The sequence below is a fragment of the Equus przewalskii genome, chromosome 9 (genome assembly GCF_037783145.1).
Source record: "Equus przewalskii isolate Varuska chromosome 9, EquPr2, whole genome shotgun sequence".
NCBI lineage: Eukaryota > Metazoa > Chordata > Mammalia > Perissodactyla > Equidae > Equus > Equus przewalskii.
This window is the reverse complement of record NC_091839.1, coordinates 39,741,727-39,762,938: the sequence shown is the minus strand read 5'-3', so window position 1 is coordinate 39,762,938 and position 21,212 is coordinate 39,741,727. Positions and strand designations below refer to the sequence as shown.

General features: G+C 42.0%; 1 protein-coding gene across 1 annotated transcript; it reads right to left on the bottom strand.

Annotated features, from left to right (window-relative positions):
* Positions 1 to 514: 514 nt before the first annotated feature.
* C9H6orf163 (chromosome 9 C6orf163 homolog) lies at positions 515 to 19,671 on the bottom strand. Its single transcript, XM_008515157.2, has 5 exons — positions 19,228 to 19,671; positions 15,406 to 15,500; positions 13,941 to 14,048; positions 8,393 to 8,595; positions 515 to 1,019 (listed from the first exon to the last, which is right to left on the bottom strand). Exons 1-5 carry the CDS (start codon positions 19,373 to 19,375, stop codon positions 584 to 586), a joined length of 990 nt encoding a protein of 329 aa, XP_008513379.1. The 5' UTR covers positions 19,376 to 19,671; the 3' UTR covers positions 515 to 583.
* Between the last annotated feature and the right edge of the window lie 1,541 nt (positions 19,672 to 21,212).

Here is a 21,212-nt window from a genome sequence, read left to right as displayed (position 1 = left end):
GCTTGGGTGTAAACACAGGGGACTCCTCAGCCCTGAGCCAGGGAGTCTGACCTCTAAAGACATATTTTTCTTTCACAACTAGCAAATAAAAGTGAATCCTTTTTGAATTATTTTATATAGGGTTGCCAGAAGTTAAATTTTATCTTATTGAATTTGGGGGAAATTGCTTTTTTTCCTACAATGCTATTGAGGTTCTCCAAATAACACTGGAAGTTAGTACACCTCTCCACGATGGGAACAAGCTAAGAACACACCCCTTTGCTTGTTTTCAGCTCCTACAAACACTAAAACAGTTCCATGTCTGATGTAAACGTGAGTAAAGCCAGGTACAAAAGTTTGTTTAGACTTCTTCCAAGAAAGTTTTTCCCTCCTAATCAGTTTTCAGCTTTCTGTTACCTCTCCTCAATTAGTCTTGGAACTCACTGTAGCCTGGAATATGCTTTTGAATATTTTGCTTTTCCATCAAAATGCTCGCAGCCCAATAGTACCCTGCACACAACCAGGGATCAATAAATGGTTTTTGAGTGAATTTATTTAGTCTTTGGAATGATGTCTTTTGTAGTGAAATTTCAGTTGAAGACTTCTAATCAAGAGTTGCTTTGTCCGCCGGGGCAATAAGATTGGAAGGTGTTTTCTTTCTTTCTGGCAGAATAAAATCTGCCTGTCCTGGAGAAAGCTTAGGAAATGTATAATTGATGTACTTTTGAAATGCCACCCTCGTTTCCTGTAATTCCTCCTCCAGGAAATCTTTCCAGTTTGTCATGATTCCCAGTTGCTTCGCTATGGACAGCAGCTCCCCCTGAGTGTTGACCAGTTTATCCATCACAGTTCCGAGCGAGGCCTGATGTATTTTCTCTGCTTCTTGAAGCACTTCCTGCACCTCCTCCTGCTTCTGCCTCTGAGCCATGCTACAGTAGACATTCAGTTCATGTTCTTTTTCCCTTATCAAGTAGCTCATATTCTTCGACTGGTCATTCAGAGCCGTCACACCAGTATTCACAAGTTCCTCCACGGTCTTTCTGCAAAAGATAATATGGGTTTATAAGTTAGGTGGGTTAGTCACTAAAAACAAAAGTATTTTTGTCTTTTACCACAGATGTATGAGAAATTATTACACTGTTTAGATGAGCCAGGCCGGTAGAGATGAGCTTTTGGATTGCATTAGCTGTTAACAATCAAAAATCGTTTTTCAGTGGAGGGAGGTCGCCCATGGACTTCCCTGCGGTGGTCTTGGGCAAAGCCAATAGTCTAGCGTCTGATAGTAACTTTGACCAGAAAAGCATGGTGTGGTTAGGAACGAAGAAATAGGGTCAGAGTTCTATGTCTCTAGAGCAAGTATTTCTGTATATCAATTCAGCCACATACCTTTAGGCAGAGGGGAGAAAACTTTGTTCTCGCAGGTTAGGCTTAGCTCTACTCTTGACCTTATCTGAGCAATACTCTATGACAGTGCCTCAAGCTTCCTGGTCTTAAGACCCCTTTTTGCTCTTAAAATGACCAGGCAATTTTTGTTGATATGGGTTATATCTAGTGACACTAACAGTATTGGAAATTAAAAGTGAGACATTTTAAAAATATTTATAAATTCAAGTAAAGTATCAATAAATCCACTAAATGTTAATATAACTTACATTTATAAAAAACATATTTTCCAAATCACAAAAACTGTTGGTGAGGAAAATGGCATAATTTTACATTTTTTGCTAAACTTTTCACTGGGTTAATAGAAAAAAAGCTGGATTTTCCTATTATTTCCATCTGTTGTGATTTTAAACACCATAACCCCTGGAAAACACCACTCTCTACTCATGAGATAATAAGGGGAGTGAAAAGGCAAGAACATCTCAGTATCATTAAGAAAACAGCTTTGACCTCGTGGAGCCCCTGAAAGGGTCTTGGGGCCCTGAGGAGTGCAGGACCACACTTTGAGAACCACTGCTGAATGAGTTTGTAGATCTCTGAATATAATTAATATAATTATATATAAGTTATAGCAGCCAACCGAATTAAGTTCTTCCCATGCGCCAGGCGTCTTGTGCATATATTAACTCAATGATTCCTCAAAACAATTCTATGATGTGGTTCTATTATTATGGCTGTTTTACTGATGAGAAAACCAAGGCTCAGAGAAGTCAAATAACTTGCCCAATTTCCCTTCATTAGTAAAACTGGCAAAACAAGCACCATACCCAGGCAGTCTGAGTCCAGCACCAAGGCTCTCAGCTGCCGTGACCCATTTCCAGCGAATGTCTTTGATTAACCCAGTTTGAGCAGAACTTCTAAAGATCTGAGAATAAAAGAAACCTACAAATGTCGGATTCACATATTTATGGTTGTTAATAAAAATCCCTCCCTCTGCCTCCTAGTCTAATACAGTCTTTCCAAGACTTTCCACCTGCCCTATCTTCTAAATTCTATCCTCCAAGATGCAATTCTCTCATTGCCTCTGATTTTTCCAGCTTGACTTTCAAACCTGACAGACTTCCCCAGTCTTGAGGTAAACATTGCCCTTAGCCTCTCTAGCTGCACTGCTATTTCTCTCCTTCCTTTTCCCACCAACTAGGCTATAGCCATTATTGATAACAAGGGGTGACATTTATTGAGTACTTCCTGTGTCCCCCAGGACTGTGCTGAGCATTTTACATGCATTATACTTCATTTAATTTTCACAATAACCCACTGAGTCTGGTACTATTTTTATTTATTACCTCTTATTATTCCCATGTAACAGGTAAGAAAAGTTGAGTCCTACAGAGATCTAGTTATTGTTCAATGTCACACAATTGAGCTGGTGGGAGAGTTCCTGCCCTTCAGCATTAGCTGCTTCAGTAGTTTCAGAGGTCACTAGAAATTTTTTATCAGGAGGGCAACAAAATGAAAATAACATTTAGAATTGTTATTCTGGTAATAGAGACCAATTCGTACTATTTTGGAGTATTCTGGGTGTGCCATGATTAGGGGCTGAACTATGATGAAAGAGAATGATGAGAAAGGGGGAGGAAGAAGGAGAGAAAGGGATAAATCTAAGAAATATTACAAAGTCATAAGTGGCGGAATTTGTGACTGCTAGGATACAGGGGATGCAGAAAAAAAGACGACTCAAAACCAATTTCCTGATTCTCAGCGCGAGTCAGAGGAGAATGGAGGGGCCATTAATAGAAGTGATGCCATGGACAGAGGTGGAGTGAGCATCTACCCTACGCACACCCTTAGGATGTAGTCTGATGTTTTATAAAATCTTCAGGGTGTTGGTGAGATTGTGAAAGTGATGACCAGGGCCCCTGGGGCTTAGATCAGAAGGAACTGGAAGAAGCGTCCGTGAGCAAGCTCCAAATCCCCAAAGAAGAAGTTGCTTTCCTCCTCCAGAACCTCAGCCCTGTCACGAGCAGGCGGGAGCTCCCTGTGGCGTGGCCGGGCTTTCTCCTGGCCCACACAGAGGAGGTGGTCGTCTATGGGGCCCACAGAAGTCTCCACCAGAGCTGATCGCAGGTAAAACTGCTTGAAGAAAGCACATCTTGGATGACGGCAGCTCTCGCCCTCCACGATGGCCCCCTTTAAACTCCTTGCTATCAAAATCTCTTCTCACTAACAGGATCTGGTATTTTTTAGAATGTTCTTTCCAACTTCTCCCAGCCTGCCTTAGAGCCTGAATTGTTGACCCTTTGGGATTGACTCCTTTCGGTTTAAGGTCTGAGTGTCTCTGACCTTTATGCTGATGATGTCCTTGAAGTTGAGGAATTGCAGCCCAGAGGAAGGTGGGTACAGGGCTGGGGGGGGGGGGGCGGGGGCTGGCGGACAGACTGGAGTGCCCATCACCCTTTGTACCTCCTCTGCCTTGCACGGTGCCCAGTGGACATAAAACAGGCAACCAATGAATGTGTGAATAGTAAATGGGCAACGTAGACATAGTTCTCTCCAGTATGCTATTTTTATGCCAAATAACGCCCAATTTTAAAGTAGCAAATTAAAGCCTTAAAAAAGCCTAAAAGAATGCTTGCTTGAAAAGGATTCTTAGCATAAGCAAAATATTCACCATAAGAAAATGGTCAATTCTTGTGTTTTATCTAAAATATCTTTTGATTTCTACAAATTATCCACACTGCTTTTTCCCCAAAAGAGGGCCTAGCGATTAATCATATCACACGAGGAAGGACTGAAGGAACTGGTTTACTAGTACTTTTTGGTTTTTCCTTCCCTTCTCCAGACTAAAGCTGGGACAACGTCTCCTCAAACTTTTGAAGGATGACTGTGCAGGGGGAGAGGCTGAGCCAGAAGCCAGGGGCGGATGTGAGGTGAGGTCTGGTGTACCTCGGGCCCCCAGGAAGAAGCACACGCCAGGCAGACATGTTCAGCATCTGAAGCACCCACCTCAACCAGGAGGAAAATTCGCGTCACAGGTGTCCTCAGGAGGAGGCCCAGCAACCCCTGGCAGGCATCCCGAAGAAGGGACGGTAGGGTCACTCGGTGACCTCCAGGGCCCCTTCCCACGTGAAGAGAAATTCCAAAGGGAATGTGAAATCTATGCTTCTTTCTGTAGATGGTTAAGTCCACCTGCCGGCTCTCATTTTATGAGGTTATAATCTTGGAATTTTGAAATACACACCCTATTTATGGGAAGTGCTGGCCAGAAACTGAACCATTTTCAGGATAATTTTAGTGTGTCTATATACACCTATAAGACTCAGTCTGCTATTTTATAAAATGGACTCTCAGAGAATAAAAATAGATTAGTAAATAAAAATATAATCTAATATGTAATAATCCAACCTCACTAGGCTCTTGGGAAAAAATAAAGCATGAAAAACTATCTAGAAAAAGATTAGTCCTTTGCTCCCTGTGGGGCCTCTGTTAGCGCTCTTTCTCATTCTTTTTGGGAGGCCTTTGAAATGGTACAAGATAAATTGCTCACAATTTTAAAGAAAAAAATGAATGGCAGTTCCTTGCTTTCTACCTATTCAGTGAACTTCTCATTTTCCTTACACATGTTGGTTGCTAAGAGCACACTTTTCAACCTCTTTTGTATGTCCATCAATAAAAATCCTAAAAATCACAGTAAGAACCAACACTTCATTTATCCACGGGCAATTCCTAAATTATGAAGGGATCTATTCCTAAAATTCATTTGTTCATCGAGTATTTAGAGCAACGTTGAACTGGCAGATCGTTTGCCTGCTGAGCCCGAGATAAGCTATTAATCCATTTTCACGTGAACTCCAGGACTGTCAGCACTATTTTGATCAGTTATAACCACTGTGTTTATGAGGAAAATACATTCTGATTTTCTCCCTGAGATACTAGGAACCTACTGCCCCCTGGTCTGGCAGTAGGATCAGTGACCCCCCACGCTGGGGCTGCAGGAGTTAGAGTGGCTGTGGGGAACATCTCCAGAGGCCAACCTTTTCGGCACCTTTGTATCTCAGGGGTATTAACACTCTCAACCTCCCCGTGGCTCTGCCTCATTACACCTCCCACCTTCCCCTCCACGTGTTTGCTCGTGCTGTTCCTACTTTTTCGCAATCTTTCACAAGTGGGACCTTCTCCCTTCTCTCTAAGGCCCAAACCAGGACTAACTTCCTCCAAGAAAGTGACCTCACCACACAGCCCACATAACCCACACACTTTTTGTTTGGTCTTCCCAGAACTTTGAACTCTCCTAGCACCTACGAGTTCTTTGTACAAGTCCATCTAGCATTGCTTATATGGGGCAGCCACACTTTAGTTACTTCACATAATGCTGAGGAAAGACCCTTATTTCTTTGTGATGGAGGTGAGGACCACATCCACAGAAGGTGCTTGATAAGCTCTGGTGAAGTGAGCAGGGGAGCGTAACAGAAGGTCATGTGCTTTGGCATCATACATCCCATCAGGCCCTGTCACCTTCTCTCCACATGACCTTTGGCAGGTTGCTTAGTCTCTCGTTAAGACTCAGCGTCTTCATCTGAAGATACGGAGGATGAGAACGACAGAACGCCCCAGGAAGGAATGTGAGGATTCAATGAGAAGAACACAAAGGCCTCGCATGTGCTGGGTGTTGAATAAAGGGTAGCTGTCATCAGGAATTATAGCCATGACCACAAAAATTCCTGAGCAGTCATTCATTCATACCTTTGCCTTGGGCTGGAAAACACTTAGATCCCTTCGAAGCAGAGATGTTTCTTTCTTTCTTTCTTTCTTTTTTAACTTTAAGAGAAAGAGTACAGTGTCTCCTAGATAATCTGTTTTGAATCTAACCACCTCAATCCACAAAAGAGTTTTCTGTGCTCTTAACAAATTTGTCATAATATTTACGTGTTCTGAATCCCTGAAGTCTTGAGTGAAAGTTTATAGTCAAATAAAAGATCTACAGTAGGATTCTAAACAGTGGTCTTTCTCCATATATTAGTTTCTGCAAATGCTCTAAGGAACACTGGAATCTAGCACTGTCTAGAAATAAGATCTAGCATGCTGCAGAGTGAGTTCAGCTGATAGAACAAATTTGAGCCTTTGTTTAATAAACATTTAAAGGATGTCTACCATGTGCCAGGCTCTCCTCCAGGCAATTGGGACACATCAATGAACAAAATGATGAATATTCTAGCTAGATACATTTCAACAAGATGCCTGGCAGTTCCCTAATCTTAGTCAACTGACTCAATAAAAGGTGGCCATTGAGAACCTTCCATTCAAATCTCACAGGGAAAAGGGCTGGAGTGGGGTGAAAGCAGCAGAGTGAGGGAGAGAGCAGGAGACTGCTGGTGTGTGGCTGGATCCAGAGGCTCCTACAGGGTGGGCAGAGCTCCTGCAGATGGAGGGTGGGGAGCAGAGAGGAGAGAGGGTACCACCTTCCGCTGCTTTGGACCACAACTCATTCAGGAGTCACCGCCTTCTCTAACTTTCTCCTGAAATCCTCCGTCACCTTCCTCTTCTACCTCAACAATGATTTACAGCCTACGCAAGAAGGGAGGCACACTGACACAGCCTCAGCTGCAGCCCTCATTCTTATTTATCTGCACATCCTACAGGATTTTACCTTTGGCCCCATTCTAAACAATTCCAATGAGGAAGACTTTACCCATTAATTATACACAAATAGATTTGTTTGTTAAGTCAAGCAGCAAAGCAAAAGAGACAAGCCCTAGACCAGGAGGCCAAACCCAGTGGTTTCAGTCTTGGTTGTGCTGCTACAGCTACGTGATCTTGGGCAGGTCACTTAGCAACTGGAAACAGTGGTTTTCTCTGACTGCTGTCCTGTTAAAACTGGCCAGTTCCAGAAATATCTTATGACCCAGCCATCCCACTACTGGGTATCTATCCTAAGAACCTGAAATCAGCAATTCCAAGAGTCCCATGCACCCCTATGTTCATCGCAGCATTATTTACAATAGCCAAGTCATGGAACCAACCTAAGTGCCCAGCAACTGATGATTGGATAAAGAAGATATGGTGTATATATACACAATGGAATACTACTCAGCCATAATAAAGGACAAAATTGTCACATTCACAACAACATGGATGGACCTTGAGGGTATTATGTTGAGCGAAATAAGCCAGACAGAGAAAGACGAACTCTGCATGACTTCACTCATAGGTGGAAGTTAACATATAGACAAAGAGAACTGATCGGTGATTACCAGGGGAAAGGGGGGTGGGGGGAGGGCACTAAGGGTGAAGTGGTGTACCCACAACATGACTGACAATAACGTACAACTGAAATTTCACAAGGTTGTAACTATCATAATCTTAATAAAAAAAAAAACCTGGCCAGTTCCATCAAATGTTCACCACATATATAAAAGTGGTTAGCTTGGTATTGTTCATATATACATATGATTCACGTAAAAAATTATTTGTGATTATGCACAAACATAAGGCTGTAAATACATCAAAAGGTCATGGAAGGATACAGACCCCATTTTAAAATGATTGTCTCTGGGAGAAAGGAGGGAATTGGGAGCAGCGAGTTAAGACTTAGCAATTTTTGCTCTGCATATTTCCATAATGTCATCATTACGTACAGCATCTATTACTTGTGTAATAAGAAAAGACCAAAAGTAACACATTCACAATGGTGTATGATACAGGCTAGAAAATGTGAGGACTGAATTTTCTGTGTTTGTGGAAAAATATTTGTTGATTCTTCTCCTCACTCTCTTAAAACTGGAGATACAGAATGAAAAACACAGTATATCGGACAGCAGTTATCTCCTGAGAGGTGGAGAGGAAGGAAATGTGATTAAGGAAGAGCACATGGGAGCTTCAGAGGTATTTGCAATTTCCAATTCCTTCGGGTGGGTGGTAGGTCCTTGAGTATTCATGTTATTATTTTCCTTTATAACACACACACACACACACATACATACACACATTCTACAATACATTATACATGGTTCCAGTGTGTTCCCTGGAATACCTTCTCTGGTCCTGCACTGCTTCGCGGGTCTTCTGTCTCTCTTCAGCCCTGGCTTTCTCCACAGCCGCGATCTTCTCCCTGTGGCATTCCATCATAATCCTTTGGATTCTGTGGACCATGCGTTGTTCCGCAGCCAAGTGTTCTCTGGTCAGTTCATCTTCCATGTGTTGATACATCTCTATCTTGGTTTTGGCTGCCATTTCCTTAAGCAACAGGAAAACTAGATTTAGACGTCACAGCTTTGATGTTTAAAAATGCACACTAAGAGGTTATTCAAATCAGAATTAATCTACCCAATGGAATGTACACCTGTTAACCCTGATGATTTAAAAGAAGAATGTGTACAACACGGAAAACTTTCATTTATGATGATGCTAAGTAAAACCGTAAATGTACAAACTATGTAGCATAAGTATGTCTACAGATAATATTGGAAGGGCATATGCAAAAAAGAAAATAATTGGGTTACAGGTCTTTTTTTTTCTTGATTGCCCAAATATTCTATTATGTCATATTATCTTTATCCATGATTAGAAATACACAATATGATTCTCTTTTAGGAAATCAGTCCTGGAAGATGGCAGAAGTAATGACTGTGCCTCCTGAATGGAGGGAGCCTGAGGCTCAGGCAGCAACAGTCATACTTTACTGTGGGCACCGGAACCTGCCTGCCAGGCCCCACTGTCATTCAGGCATTCCAGCTCATTAGTGTTGAGAGCCTCTTTCTCATTCACAGAGGGGACAGGAACAAGCGTTCCATTGCTCCAGGGTAGAAGGACCTGTGAACGCCTTTGGCCAAGTAAAGAGAGGAGGCACGAGTCAAACCAAGGCTTCGAGAAAATGAACTCGCAAAGAAACTCACAAAATGTCACCACTTTGAAAGTGCCTACTACTCCACCATGTGCCAGTACTGTGCTAGGCTGTTGCTACAAACACATTCTCGTGGCTGGAATTCCTGTCCTTGCAGACTGACTGTCAAGTGGAGACCAACAACCAAATTGTGCAAAAAGTTTTTTAATAGACATATATGCAAGAGAGGAGGAGCAATTAATTCTGTCTAGCAGTTTCAAAGCTTTCATTTAAAGGTAAATTTTTATCTCTATTTTAGGGATGACAAGAGAACATACAGAAATTAAGTTATTTCACATAGTGGGTCAGTGGAAGAACCAGGAATAGAAACCAAGATTCTCGATGCCAGTTCCTCGCTTCACTGCTGGCTGTGATGCTAGGGTCTTTCAAGAGATTCATCAATTTACTTTCATTCCAGAAACCCTGTACAGTCTTATAAGATAGCACAGTGAGGTTCCTGCCTTCCTCCTTCCCTCCTGCCTCCCACCTCCTTTCCTTCTTTCCTCCTCCTCTTCCTCCCTCCCTCCTTCCTTCCTTCCTAGCTTCAGTATCCATTCTTCAAATGAAATTTTACCCAAAGTAGAAAGAAATGAAACCAGTAAGAGTTCTCCTGGCTGAGGTTGCCCACCCCTCTTCACTACCCTTTCTGTGGGGGCCCCGACAGTGTATGCAGACAAAATCCTACAGCTGAAGCTGAAAGTCAAGGGAACTCTAAGTTTCAAGGGAAACTGAAACTGCTCTAGTTTTGTATAAAAGTATTTCAACAGTTAAAATATTTGTTAGACAGACTTCAGCTTTTTCAAGAGAAGGAAAGTTTTCACTTTCTCACTTCAGCTACTCCAAGGATGAAAAATAAAAAAATGAAAAAGACAACAGAAATCAACTTGAAGGATCTCTCCAGAGTGACCTCAGTTCATGTAGTTAGAAAATTATTTTTAGGAAAACATTGGCTGCTTAAAATGTTAGCTGGGTTTTCCATACTGCAGAAGGCTTTGTTTCTTAAAGCACTAAAACGTTTTTTGTGTGTGTGTGAGGAAGATTGGCCCTGGGCTAACATCTGTGCCAATCTTTCTCTATTTTGTATGTGGGGCACAGCCACAGCATGGCTTAATGACTGGTGTGTAGGTCCGTGCCTGGGATCGGAACCTGCAAACCCTGGGCTGCCGAAGCAGAACACGCGAACTGAACCACTATACCACCGGGCCAGCCCCAAAGCACAAAAACTTTTTGATAATAAAACATTTTGAATGGAAATCTTTCTAAATGTCTTTAACATTTACCTTACTTTATAGGAAGAGCATAATGAACACATTTTAATGTTTCTTGATGATCCAGGCTCATAGATAAAGATGAATGACTGTATTGGGCTAAATACTTTATATTGCACTTAAAAATTGCTCGAGTTCATAGGGCTATTTGTCTCTGTTATAAATGACCCCACTGCTTTGCTTTTTGAGATTTGACATCTGATTTTTGTAATTCTCCTCAGTCTTCACATGCTGTTGGACCAAGGACTCCGTTCTAACTGCTGTTGGTGAGTTCCTTTTTGTCATTTCTTGTTTCTGGCTTTTAATCTATTTTGGATTTGTGAAGTCAATCAACCATGTCTGTTGGGTTCAGGTTGTCAGGTAAGTGTAAATAACATTCTAGTGGGGAATAGAGAGGTTCTGCTCTGGGTAATAAGCCCGAGTTTTTGTCTTATAGTGAGAGGCCTTTAACTTCTTAGGGGATATTTTAAATTATGTCTGGGTTTTCAAGTATATTCTCAGCAGTTGAGATTATGGAGTGGTTGTGCTTTAGACAGATGAAGTAGTATCCTAATACATTTCTATTTGAATCGTAGCATTTAAAATCACACCCATCCCTTTATTTTGGCTAGGTTCTGAACTAGGACTCAGAGAACTAAACCCGTCCCTCTTTCATGTAATGACTTAGTAAAATCCAAATCATTTTCATGCCTCACATAGTATGTAGAATACACGTTTAAAGCTACAAAAATAATTCAATGACCTATTATTTGGCAGTGTTCTTGCTCAATGGAAAGTCTTCCATTAAATTACTTTTACTGAAATGTGTTTTGAGTGAATCAGCCCATATTTTGAGACAAGAAACAACCTCAAGCAATCCATCATGTTTACAGATGTTTGATAGACATTTATTATGCAATGTCTCCCTCAGCAGAAGTTTTCCTTAGGTACCACGTGTGGGCATATCTGGGCCTCTCTGAGTACCTGATTTGTTTTTACCTGCGGACATTGTGATTCATGGCATTTTCCTCTTTGCATTGACTGCCAGAAAGCTCAAGGCCCAATTGCACAGGACCTCATGGCTTACATACATTTTTAAGTTTTAAATTCATCCCTAACTTCATTATATTCTCTAGTCTGATTTTCCTTTTGTTATTTTCTCTTAGCTTCTATCTTATCATTTACTTTTTAACATTATTGTATTTGAATAAGATAACATAAACACCTTTTCAAAATACTATCTGTCCACTGGATAAGATCTTGAAATTTTATTTATCAGCAAGCATCTGAGACTTATCCCAAATTCCTAACATCGTATAAGAGCAATACCTGGTGGTCTTTACATATCAGAATTTAATATTTGATTCTAGAAGAACTTAGTTTTCTCAAACTTAATGTGTGTGAGAATCACACGGGCTGCTGGTTAAAAACATTGCCAGTGACTCTGCAGGTCAGGTGGGGCCCAGGAATCTGCATGTTAAGCTTCCAAGTGAGTAGATTCTAAGGCAGGTGGTTCATAGACATGCCCTGAGAAGCAGTACTAACGTCCACATCTGGGTACCCTGCAATTGAAATAACAACCCTACGCACCCCTCTTAGACAAATCACTCCTTCATATGAAAAACGCCCCTGAGACTGTGGCATACATGTAAATTCCCAAACTCTAGACAAATATTGTAGGAAGGTCACCCTTCCTCAGACTTTTCCCCTTTAAATTTTCTTAGGACTTCTTCTATTTTAGCACTATAAGTGCACCAACACCACCAAAGACTATATGGGATACAATCAAATTACTTAAGGGAAGACTAGGATGGAGGCTCCTTGAAACAGGCATCACATATAAGTTATCCTTGTATCTTCATAACCTAATGCCAGAAGTGATATTCACAATATGTATCCTTTTGCTGCCTCACTGGGGCAGGGTCCTAGAGCCCCTACTGATTTAAAAGGTTGTCCCTTTAAATTGCTGCATTGGGGGAGGTCCAGGGGTCTAGGGGCAGTGACCAGGGTGACCAAGGCATTAGGGGGCTTGGGGAGCGGCTATTTGTCAACTGATAGAGAAGCATTGCAATACTTTAAGAAGCACTATGGCCATACTGGTACATGCCAGCTGAGCAGAGGACTGTCTAGACGTGCTGTATACACTCCTCGTGTTCTGAACTGAAATAGGCGAAGGGCAGTGGACCCCTGCAGCCAACCCCTCACGGACCATGGCCGCCGGGGCCAAGCAGGGAGGGTCCCACTGCCCTTTAGGAGCCCCGGGGCAGAGCTCCCTTTCCTGCCAGCCGGTCTTCTGAGGACAAGGGCAGTCCATTTGATCTCACCTCGTATGGATCTGATATATGGTAGGTGCTCATTGCTGAAACAACGAAAAAAATGGGCCTGTGGTCCCTAAATTTTTGTGAGTTATGTTCTTATTAAGTTAGGCCAGACTTCTGCCACTTTCCCTCCAGCCTCTGCCCATGAATCTTCACATCTGCGCTGCTTACCGTCCTGTCCCTCCCGTGGCCAACATGTACAATAGTTCTGTATCATTTTCCTTTGAGCAGATGCTGTAACCGAGGTACTGCGCTAGATAATGACTCCCAGGGCTTCTGCCTGGAAGGTTTGCTAATTACCTAGAAATGTGCTTGAACAAGTTAACAGGTTAGAAAGAGTTGCCTTCATTTTATGACCTCTGGTCCTACAGGACATATTTGAGAAACAGCTCCGGAATCCCTCTTGGCACTGTGGTAAATGCAAATTTGGGGGAAAGGATGCAACCAGAGAGCCCAGGAGAAGGAACAGAACAGCCTACTTCCTCCATTCACCAACTGAGCACTGACGAAGTCAAGGCAGCGGGTGGGGCACTAGGGCGGTAACGACGAGGACGAGGCTGCGGTCATGTCAGATCAGACATTCAACAAGCAATCAATCTGTTTAATTACAACGGCCATGACTGATGACTGCTGTGAATGAGGACGGGGTGTCAAGGACAGTGTACGGGTGGCAAGGCAGAATGGGCAGGTAAAGCTTCCATTAAGCAGTAACGTTTGAGCTAAATCTGATGAATTGTGGGAAGAACATGCTGGCGAAGACCCCGAGGTGGGAAGGAGGGTGGTGTGTTCAGGTTTGAGGACCCAAAGAAGGGCAGTGGGAGGAGGAAAGAAAGCTAGAGATAAGAGATACAGTGAGTCAGACAGGCAGGGGCCAGACAGGCTCCCTCAGGCCTTGAAACCCCATAAAGGTTTGGGTTCATTACGTTGAAGGCTGTGGGGTTCCCCTGCACCCACTCTGCACTGCCATCACAGAGTTCAGCATCTCTTCTGTGAAAATCGTGGGCCTCCCAACCAACCTCCATGAAACACCCATCTAGATTCTACATATTATTGTTTTTTCTCTTATTCCCTTGCTAGAGCTTTTTAGTAACTTAAGTACTTTTAAAAAGACAACAAACAAGCCACTATAAAAACCTGTAAACTTTTTTGATGTTCCTCTTCCAGATTCTGAATTTTAATTTTGTGTCTGTCATTTGCTTCTTCAAGGGCTTTCTCCACTGCTTGTTTTTGACGTTCGTTAGCCTTTGAAAGAAAGAGTCCATTTATTTATTAATATATCAGGTTTCCTTGTTTACTGAAAATGAGCGACCACCAAGGGGCCCCTAATTATTTGCTTGATTCCCATCTCAAACCTCCCGTCACAAACTGACTGGCTCAGCCAGAAATGCCCGAAAACATCCGAACCTTTGGCTAGTATCGCTATATCAGGACTTGCTAAAGAGAATTTTACTATGGGCTGCTGGCTTGCCTTTTTTGGGCACTTTATTTCTTGCTTGATTGACTATCAAAGTAATGTATGCCATCGCAGAAAACATAGAGAAGTGGAAAGATGCACAAAGCTAGAAAGAGCTGAGAAGGGAGGCTGTGTACCATCCCAGATCCCATGCATCAGATCTTCAGAAAGAGGGTTTATTACTTTGTTTGAAAAGAATGTCCAGAACATTAGGTATACTTATACTGAAATTGTAGATTATTCATAAAAGCATTCCCTTGTATTAGGGTATATATCAATGGTTCACAATCTATTTGAATTTGTTATTATTGATAAAGATAGATGACTACAAAAATTTTTTGCACTGGAGCATTTTATACTTTCAAAATACTTTCAGACCAAGCTGTTGCTGGTGCAACTAATATGGGACAATTCCAACACTATTTGCTATGATGTCTATTTTATAAAGAAACCAAAAAATGGTTTGTCCTGCTGCCAAGGAGCTTTAAGTCTCTTTAGGAAGTCATTTATGTCATTCTATCCATTACTATCTATAACTGGAAGAAGTGGGGGCTGGAGGATTGAGATTTTGCTTCAGCTAAGTGTCTGGGACCTGACTGTGAGCCCCAACACACTCAAAGTGCCCCATGACCCTCAACAGTCATATGGACAAGGGATCACAGACTTTGGAGAGATGTGGAACAAGGAGAGTCATCCATGAAGAAGCAATTGGAAAAAATAAGCACTTAGAGGTATTATAAAATGCACAAATGCATGGTCTACATACTAAACATTAAGCTATAATAAACACTTGTCAACAGGGATGTCTTTTTTTAATTCAATGAGAATAAGGGGAGTAGGAGTCATCCATATATAGGGGCAATTTAGAAGGAAAGAAACTCCTAATGATGTCTGCATCTTACTAAGCACCTACTGTGTGCTGGGCACATTATTTCATTGAACTCTCTCAACAATCCTATAGAATGAGTATTATTGTTTCTCTTTCACGTTTGAAGAAGCCAAGACTCTAGAGTGGAAGAACGTGCCCAAGGTCTCACAGACAGCCAGGATTCAGAGTCAGTTCTGCCTGAATACATTGTTTCAGACAAATCCAAAAAGTGAAAGAATTGTAGAGATGCATTTAGGTTGACTTCCAACTTCTTTTACCTGAGCCCATATATCAGCTTCTGCTTTTGCAATAAGTTCTTCGAGTAGAGCTTCTTGAAATTCTTTTTCTTTCTTCAAAATATCTGCCCCAATATCTGTATATTTGAAGAGAAACAATTGCAAATATCCACAGACTGTTTCTTGGTTTTCCTTTCTACTATTATCTAGTTATTCATTAGAATTATTTAAGAGCAATATCCTTTTAGGAGACATCAATCTTTTCTTTAAAGATACCAACAAAAGGGCTAAGTTTTTCCCTAATTGATTAGGAGGGAACTCAGGCCTGGGTAGAGTCAGCTGTTCCCTTCATCGCACTCAGTCCACACAGTAGGCAATTGGGGAAGTAAAGCGGCAGAAAGGAGCACATTCCGAAAGTAGAAGGGTGAGTGCGTATTCAAGACAGTAGCACATTATACCGCTACTCTCTCCCTGCTCCCACCTGGATGCTGGTGGTAACTCCATCAGGAAAGTGGGGGCAGAATGCTTTCCTTAGTACGCTACAAGCCTGTCTTTAGTGTGTGGGTCTTCACGGCATTAGCTGCTTTAGCTGTGGAGTGAGGTAAGGGGTAGTAGTTGACGACTTCTCTGTCAATGATCTCATTTAACTTCCAAATAGTCCCATAATAATACCCTCCCTACTCGGACAAAAAGGCCTAAAGAGGTTAGATGACCACACAGTATCAATAGTTAGGGACAGAGCAGACCCTGGAGCCAAGCCCTGAGCTCGTTGAGCTGGGCACAGGGTTTTCTCCATCTTCTCTTCCGAGAGTGGGTTGTCAGAGGTGGCTCATGACTTGTATGGGGGTGATGAGCCCTTTGAGTGCTGAAATCACACAGTGATCTTTCTCTCCAATCCAAACTCTTATAGTATTTACTCCATTCACTTCTCACACCTTAGATTTGTTGAATTATTAATTTTTCATGTGTTTATGTTTGGACGATCAACTTCCTCAAATTACAAAGCACATCTTATACCGCAGTGTGTGTCTCACGGTGCCTACCTGGGCAATAAGCACAGATAAGACATTGTGGACATACGTGTTTGTCTGCACAACACCTCTTCTCTCCCTCTGGTATCAAGACCCATTTCTCTCAAGAATGTCCCTCTCTCACTTCAGGTTGTTCTGGTGGGACTGCCAATCACAGCAGTCAACCGGTTTGGCCCATCACATCATCTCCATTCTCCAGGCACATACTCAAGCCTGGCCATCCAGCCTCTTCCCTAGGGTTTTATATAAGGATGTAAGGAGAACATAGCTCTTTTTCCTCTGATGTTTCTAAGCTGGAGGTAGTAGGTGCTTAGAGCTGTTTGGAACTGCTTCTCCTCCTTTCCCAGCTGATGGTGTAAGCCTGGCTGCAGCAGTAAACAATTAGGCCGACTCACTAAGAGAGCAAGTATGGACAGATTGAAAGCCCTGATGCCAGATTCCCCATGGGTTTCTCTGTTAAAAGGGTCAAGAAATTCCCTTTTTTGCGTAGTCTGGTTTGAGTTGTGTTTCTGTCACCTGCAACTGAAAATACATGCTTGGTGGCATTGATTAAAGTCTTTGCCACTAGATTATCAGTGAGTCTAAAAACATAGGGCAGTGAATACCATGGCAGAGATGGACATATGCTCCATAGGCTCAATGTTGTATAGATAGAATCATGAAAGATCCTCTAGAAAGACATGTGACTAAGCATGGACCATCAACATGTTGAACTTCATAAAAATGTGATACAAGTGTGGACTGCTATTACTCTTTTTTATGCTTAAATCCCATTACTTTATATTACTTGTTCCCAACCCTGATTGTACAACAGGATTCTTGCATAATTTTTTTTAAATGCCCATACTGGGGCCGGCCCCATGGCCGAGTGGTTAAGTTCACACACTCCTTTTTGGTGGTCCAGGATTTCACCGGTTTGGATCCTGGGCGCAGACACGGCACTGTTCACCAGGCCATGCTGAGGTGGCGTCCCACATAACATAACCAGAAGGACCTACAACTAGAATATACAACTATGTACTGGGGGGCTTTGGGGAGAAAAAGAAAAAAAGGAAGATTGGCAACAGATGGTTAGCTCAGGTGCCAATCTTTAAGAAAAAACAAATGCCCGTACTGAAAAATGAACAAACTATTAACACAAAGAACAACTTGGATGGCTCTCAATGGTATTATGCTAAGTGAAAAAAAGCCAATTTCAAAGGGTTACATACTGTATGATTCATTTATGCAACATTCTCAAAGGGATGGAGTTAGAGTGATGGAGAACAGATTAGTGGGTGCCAGGGGTTCGGGAGAGGGGGTGTTAAGGGATAACAAGAGGGAGTTGCCTTGTGGTGACGGAAGAGTTCTATGTCCAGATTGTGGTGGTGGTTACATGAATCTACACGTGAGAAAGCTCATAAAACTATACACCAAGAAAAAAAGTGCATATAGGTCTGTACCTGAGTGAATAGTATTGTTCCAAAGCCTGTGTCATGGTTTTGCCAATGTACTAGCGTTATGTGATTTTGATGAGAGAAGCTGCATGAGGGGTACGTGGGAACTCTGTTCTATTGCTAAAACTTGTGAGTCTTAAACTATTCCCAAATAAAAAGCTATCCAAATTTGTAAAAAGACAAATGAATAAAGAACCACACATACTGAGGTCTGACTCTGGAGGTTCTAATTCAGTAGGTCTGTATTGGATTAGCATTAAATCCAATGAGTTTGTTTTTGGATGTCTGTAATAAAGACAAACTTCTTAAAGTTCTGTAGTACCCTGCTGGGGTTGAGAGCCACTGCCCTGCGCAGTACTCATTAGCACTTATATAGACATTTCAACATGCTTTTGAATTTACTTACAAAGAACAGAGAATTTTGACTCTTTTGACTTAAAATAGTCAATGACAAATACAGGTCATTGAACATGAAAGATTAATTTCTAACTAGTTAGATTTAATTTATCCACTTGGTGTTTGAACTCAGATATCCTGGAAGGCATAAGGAATCAATCAATAAAAGCATATCTAAGAGTGAATATCCACTGTGCTGCGTATAAAAAGTCAAATCATTTTAGAGATTATAATTAATAAATCATACTAAACATTTACTAAAAGTTAAACCAGTTTTGGTACTGATATTTTTAGAAGATGATTCCAATTTGATCTTGCCTTACATTTTAGTTTTTTCAAAACACCTTCCTTTCTCAACTTCTTATACTTTCAAAGATGAGGAGTGAACTTAGATCACTAGTTTACTATGTTAAAGGAAGAGAGGATCAGAGAAGTACTTAGAGTCTTTAGGAAAACACTTCTAAGGCTCAAAGTCAAACTGAAAACTCTGATAGGGAAGGAAACCTGTCGCTACAATTTGATTTGCTTATTAGAAGAGTATATATAATAAATCTTCTCATGCTATCTATATGTAGCTACTCTTATGTCACCAGCTACTAACAAAGGTTACGGTTTCTTTCCCCCATTTATTAAGGTGTTACTTAGAGATAGTTCCTCTTCTGTGTGTGGCAGGTGCCCGAGTATGGGCAAGGGAGAAAAGAACTCCCATTTACTATTATGTGCCAGGCTTTATAATAGGTACAAGTGCTTCATTAAAGCCTCATAACAAACCTGCAAGATAGGTGTTAACATCCCTATTTACATGTAAGGAAACGGTCTGAGAGGCTCAGCATCCTGTCCAGGCCCACGAAGTCTAAGTGGGGAAGCTGGACTTCAACACTTATTCTTCTCAAGCCCAACAGACAGCCCTGTAGGACAGCAACTTTGATCAGGAGAGCTGATAAAAGTCTATATAGCAGGAAGAAGAACGGTAGAAAAAGGAAAACAGCAAAATCACTTACCCAGTATATCTTTGTGAGTGTAAAAACGTGTCTTAAATGGCTTGTATTCGTGGATCCGTTTGAAGGTTTCCCCAAAAGGGGCTGATGGGATTATTTTATTACAAACGGCACAGCAAACAAAGCTTGTGTAATTCGAATTTCTGATCATAATTGAACTTAAGACGTCTTTTACTATGTACAGTGAAAATACTCAGGGTAAGGAAAAGTAGCTTTGAGAAAATCTAGAAGTTTAAGAAAGCTGGAAGAGGTTCAAGGCTTCAGGAGGATGCTAGAGGCTGGTAAGAATTAAACGATTCGCCATGATTAGGTAGCAGGAAGGTGGCTAATGGGCAAGAACGGTATGAAAGCCTCTGCCATATAAGTGTGGGCGCTGATGGGGGAGAGTTAAGCAGTTGCTCCCTCCCAGACTCTAGCATTAAATTGTTAACTTACTTAGCAACTGTTGCTAGGTAAGACAAGCTTTGCTCATAAAAGCAACTAGAAGTAATAACTAAAGGGAGCATGGTACAGCCTTTCATTTCCCAGATACCTTCTATATTAGCTTCCTCTTGCTGCTGTAACAAATTACCACACACTTAGTGGTTTAAAACAATGCAAACGTATTCTCTTGCAGTTCTGGAGGTCAGAAGTCCAAAATGAGTCTTATGGGGCAAAAATTAAGGGGTCAGCAGGGCTGGTTCCTTCTGGAGGCTGCAGGGGAGAATCCTTTGCCTTGCCTTTTCCAACTTCTAGAGGCCACCCACATTCCTTGGCTCATGGCCTTCCACGATGTTGCCTTTTCGCAGCCTGCTTGCATGGTGACGTGGCTTCTTCCTCTGATCTTCTGCCTGCCTCTTATAAGGACCTTGTGATTATAATAAAGGATAATTTCTCCATCTCACAATCCTTAACAACCACGTCTGCAAAGCCGCTTTCGCATATAAGGTAACATATTCACAGGTTCTCGGAATTAGGGTCTGAACATCTTTGGGGGCGGGGTGGGGAAAGGGGAGCATTATTCAGCCTACCACACTTCCTTTTAAATGGTTTATTTAAAGGATTGATTTCTTTTAGGCCGGCAAAAGTGGGAGTTTAATTCTTTTTCAGTTTATCTATAAATGTGATGTTTTGGTGCCAAAGCAATAAAACTGGGAAATACCACAGCATCTTAAAGGGAAAATTACTTTCATTAAGTCAGCACTTGAAATTACTAAGCCTGGTTTTTAAAATCACATAGTTAACTAATTTGTCTTTGTTTTAAAATGGAAAGTCCTGCATCCCAAGAATCCCCTTGGTGCCAGACAAACTGGGAGAGACTGGTCACCCTGTGGAAGATGAGGCTACAAACCAATAAATAACTTCACTGTGGGCTTCAGGAAATTCCTGAAAACCAGTTCATCAATTAACAGCTTGCTCCTCTGGGCAAACAGCTCTTCTATCAGAACAGATAACTCCCCTGGGCAAAAACGTTACTTGCCACTTATCAGTAGTTTACTTACCCAGACTTGCTTTGAGACCTAACCTATCATGCTATGAGTTTTGCCCACTCTGAACCAGATTCCTGCAGCGAAAGACCTTCCTTCAACCACTTGAAGCCAGACTCCAAGAGGCTGTAAATATCTTGCCCGCCCTGCCCACGCTCTCCTTAGACACCACTGATTTTGGCAAAGCGGCGCTTTTCCTTAAGAGAATGAATGAAAACCTCAGCACACAGCCAGCCAGCCTTCGACACTGCACACGCAAGGATGGTGCTGTAACCGGTGCCCACCCCGGGAAAGGCAGCACAGGGAGGTGACTTGTTCCTCAAATTCAGCGTGACCCCTCCCTGCACTACTTTTCACAGCTGTGCGCCTCGCTGTCTCCTGCTACCTCGCCTCCTTCGTGGATGCCACACGGCTCACGGCGGCTCTCTGTGCGGCTCCTGCTGCCCCTCAATGCTGTGAGAATCCCCTGACAGTTCACCCGGTATCTCCCCCACCAAACATCAACTTATTGTGTTGAACAGG

What these genes read in the sequence shown, in the direction of transcription:
- C9H6orf163 (XM_008515157.2), bottom strand. Translation starts at nt 19,375, where the DNA reads ATGATCAGAAATTCGAATTACACAAGCTTTGTTTGCTGTGCCGTTTGT. An exon ending in CACTCACAAAGATATACTGG is followed by an intron (nt 15,501 to 19,227) that starts GTAAGTGATTTT and finishes TCAAATATACAG; the next exon opens with ATATTGGGGCAGATATTTTG. An exon ending in AAGCTGATATATGGGCTCAG is followed by an intron (nt 14,049 to 15,405) that starts GTAAAAGAAGTT and finishes TTTCTTTCAAAG; the next exon opens with GCTAACGAACGTCAAAAACA.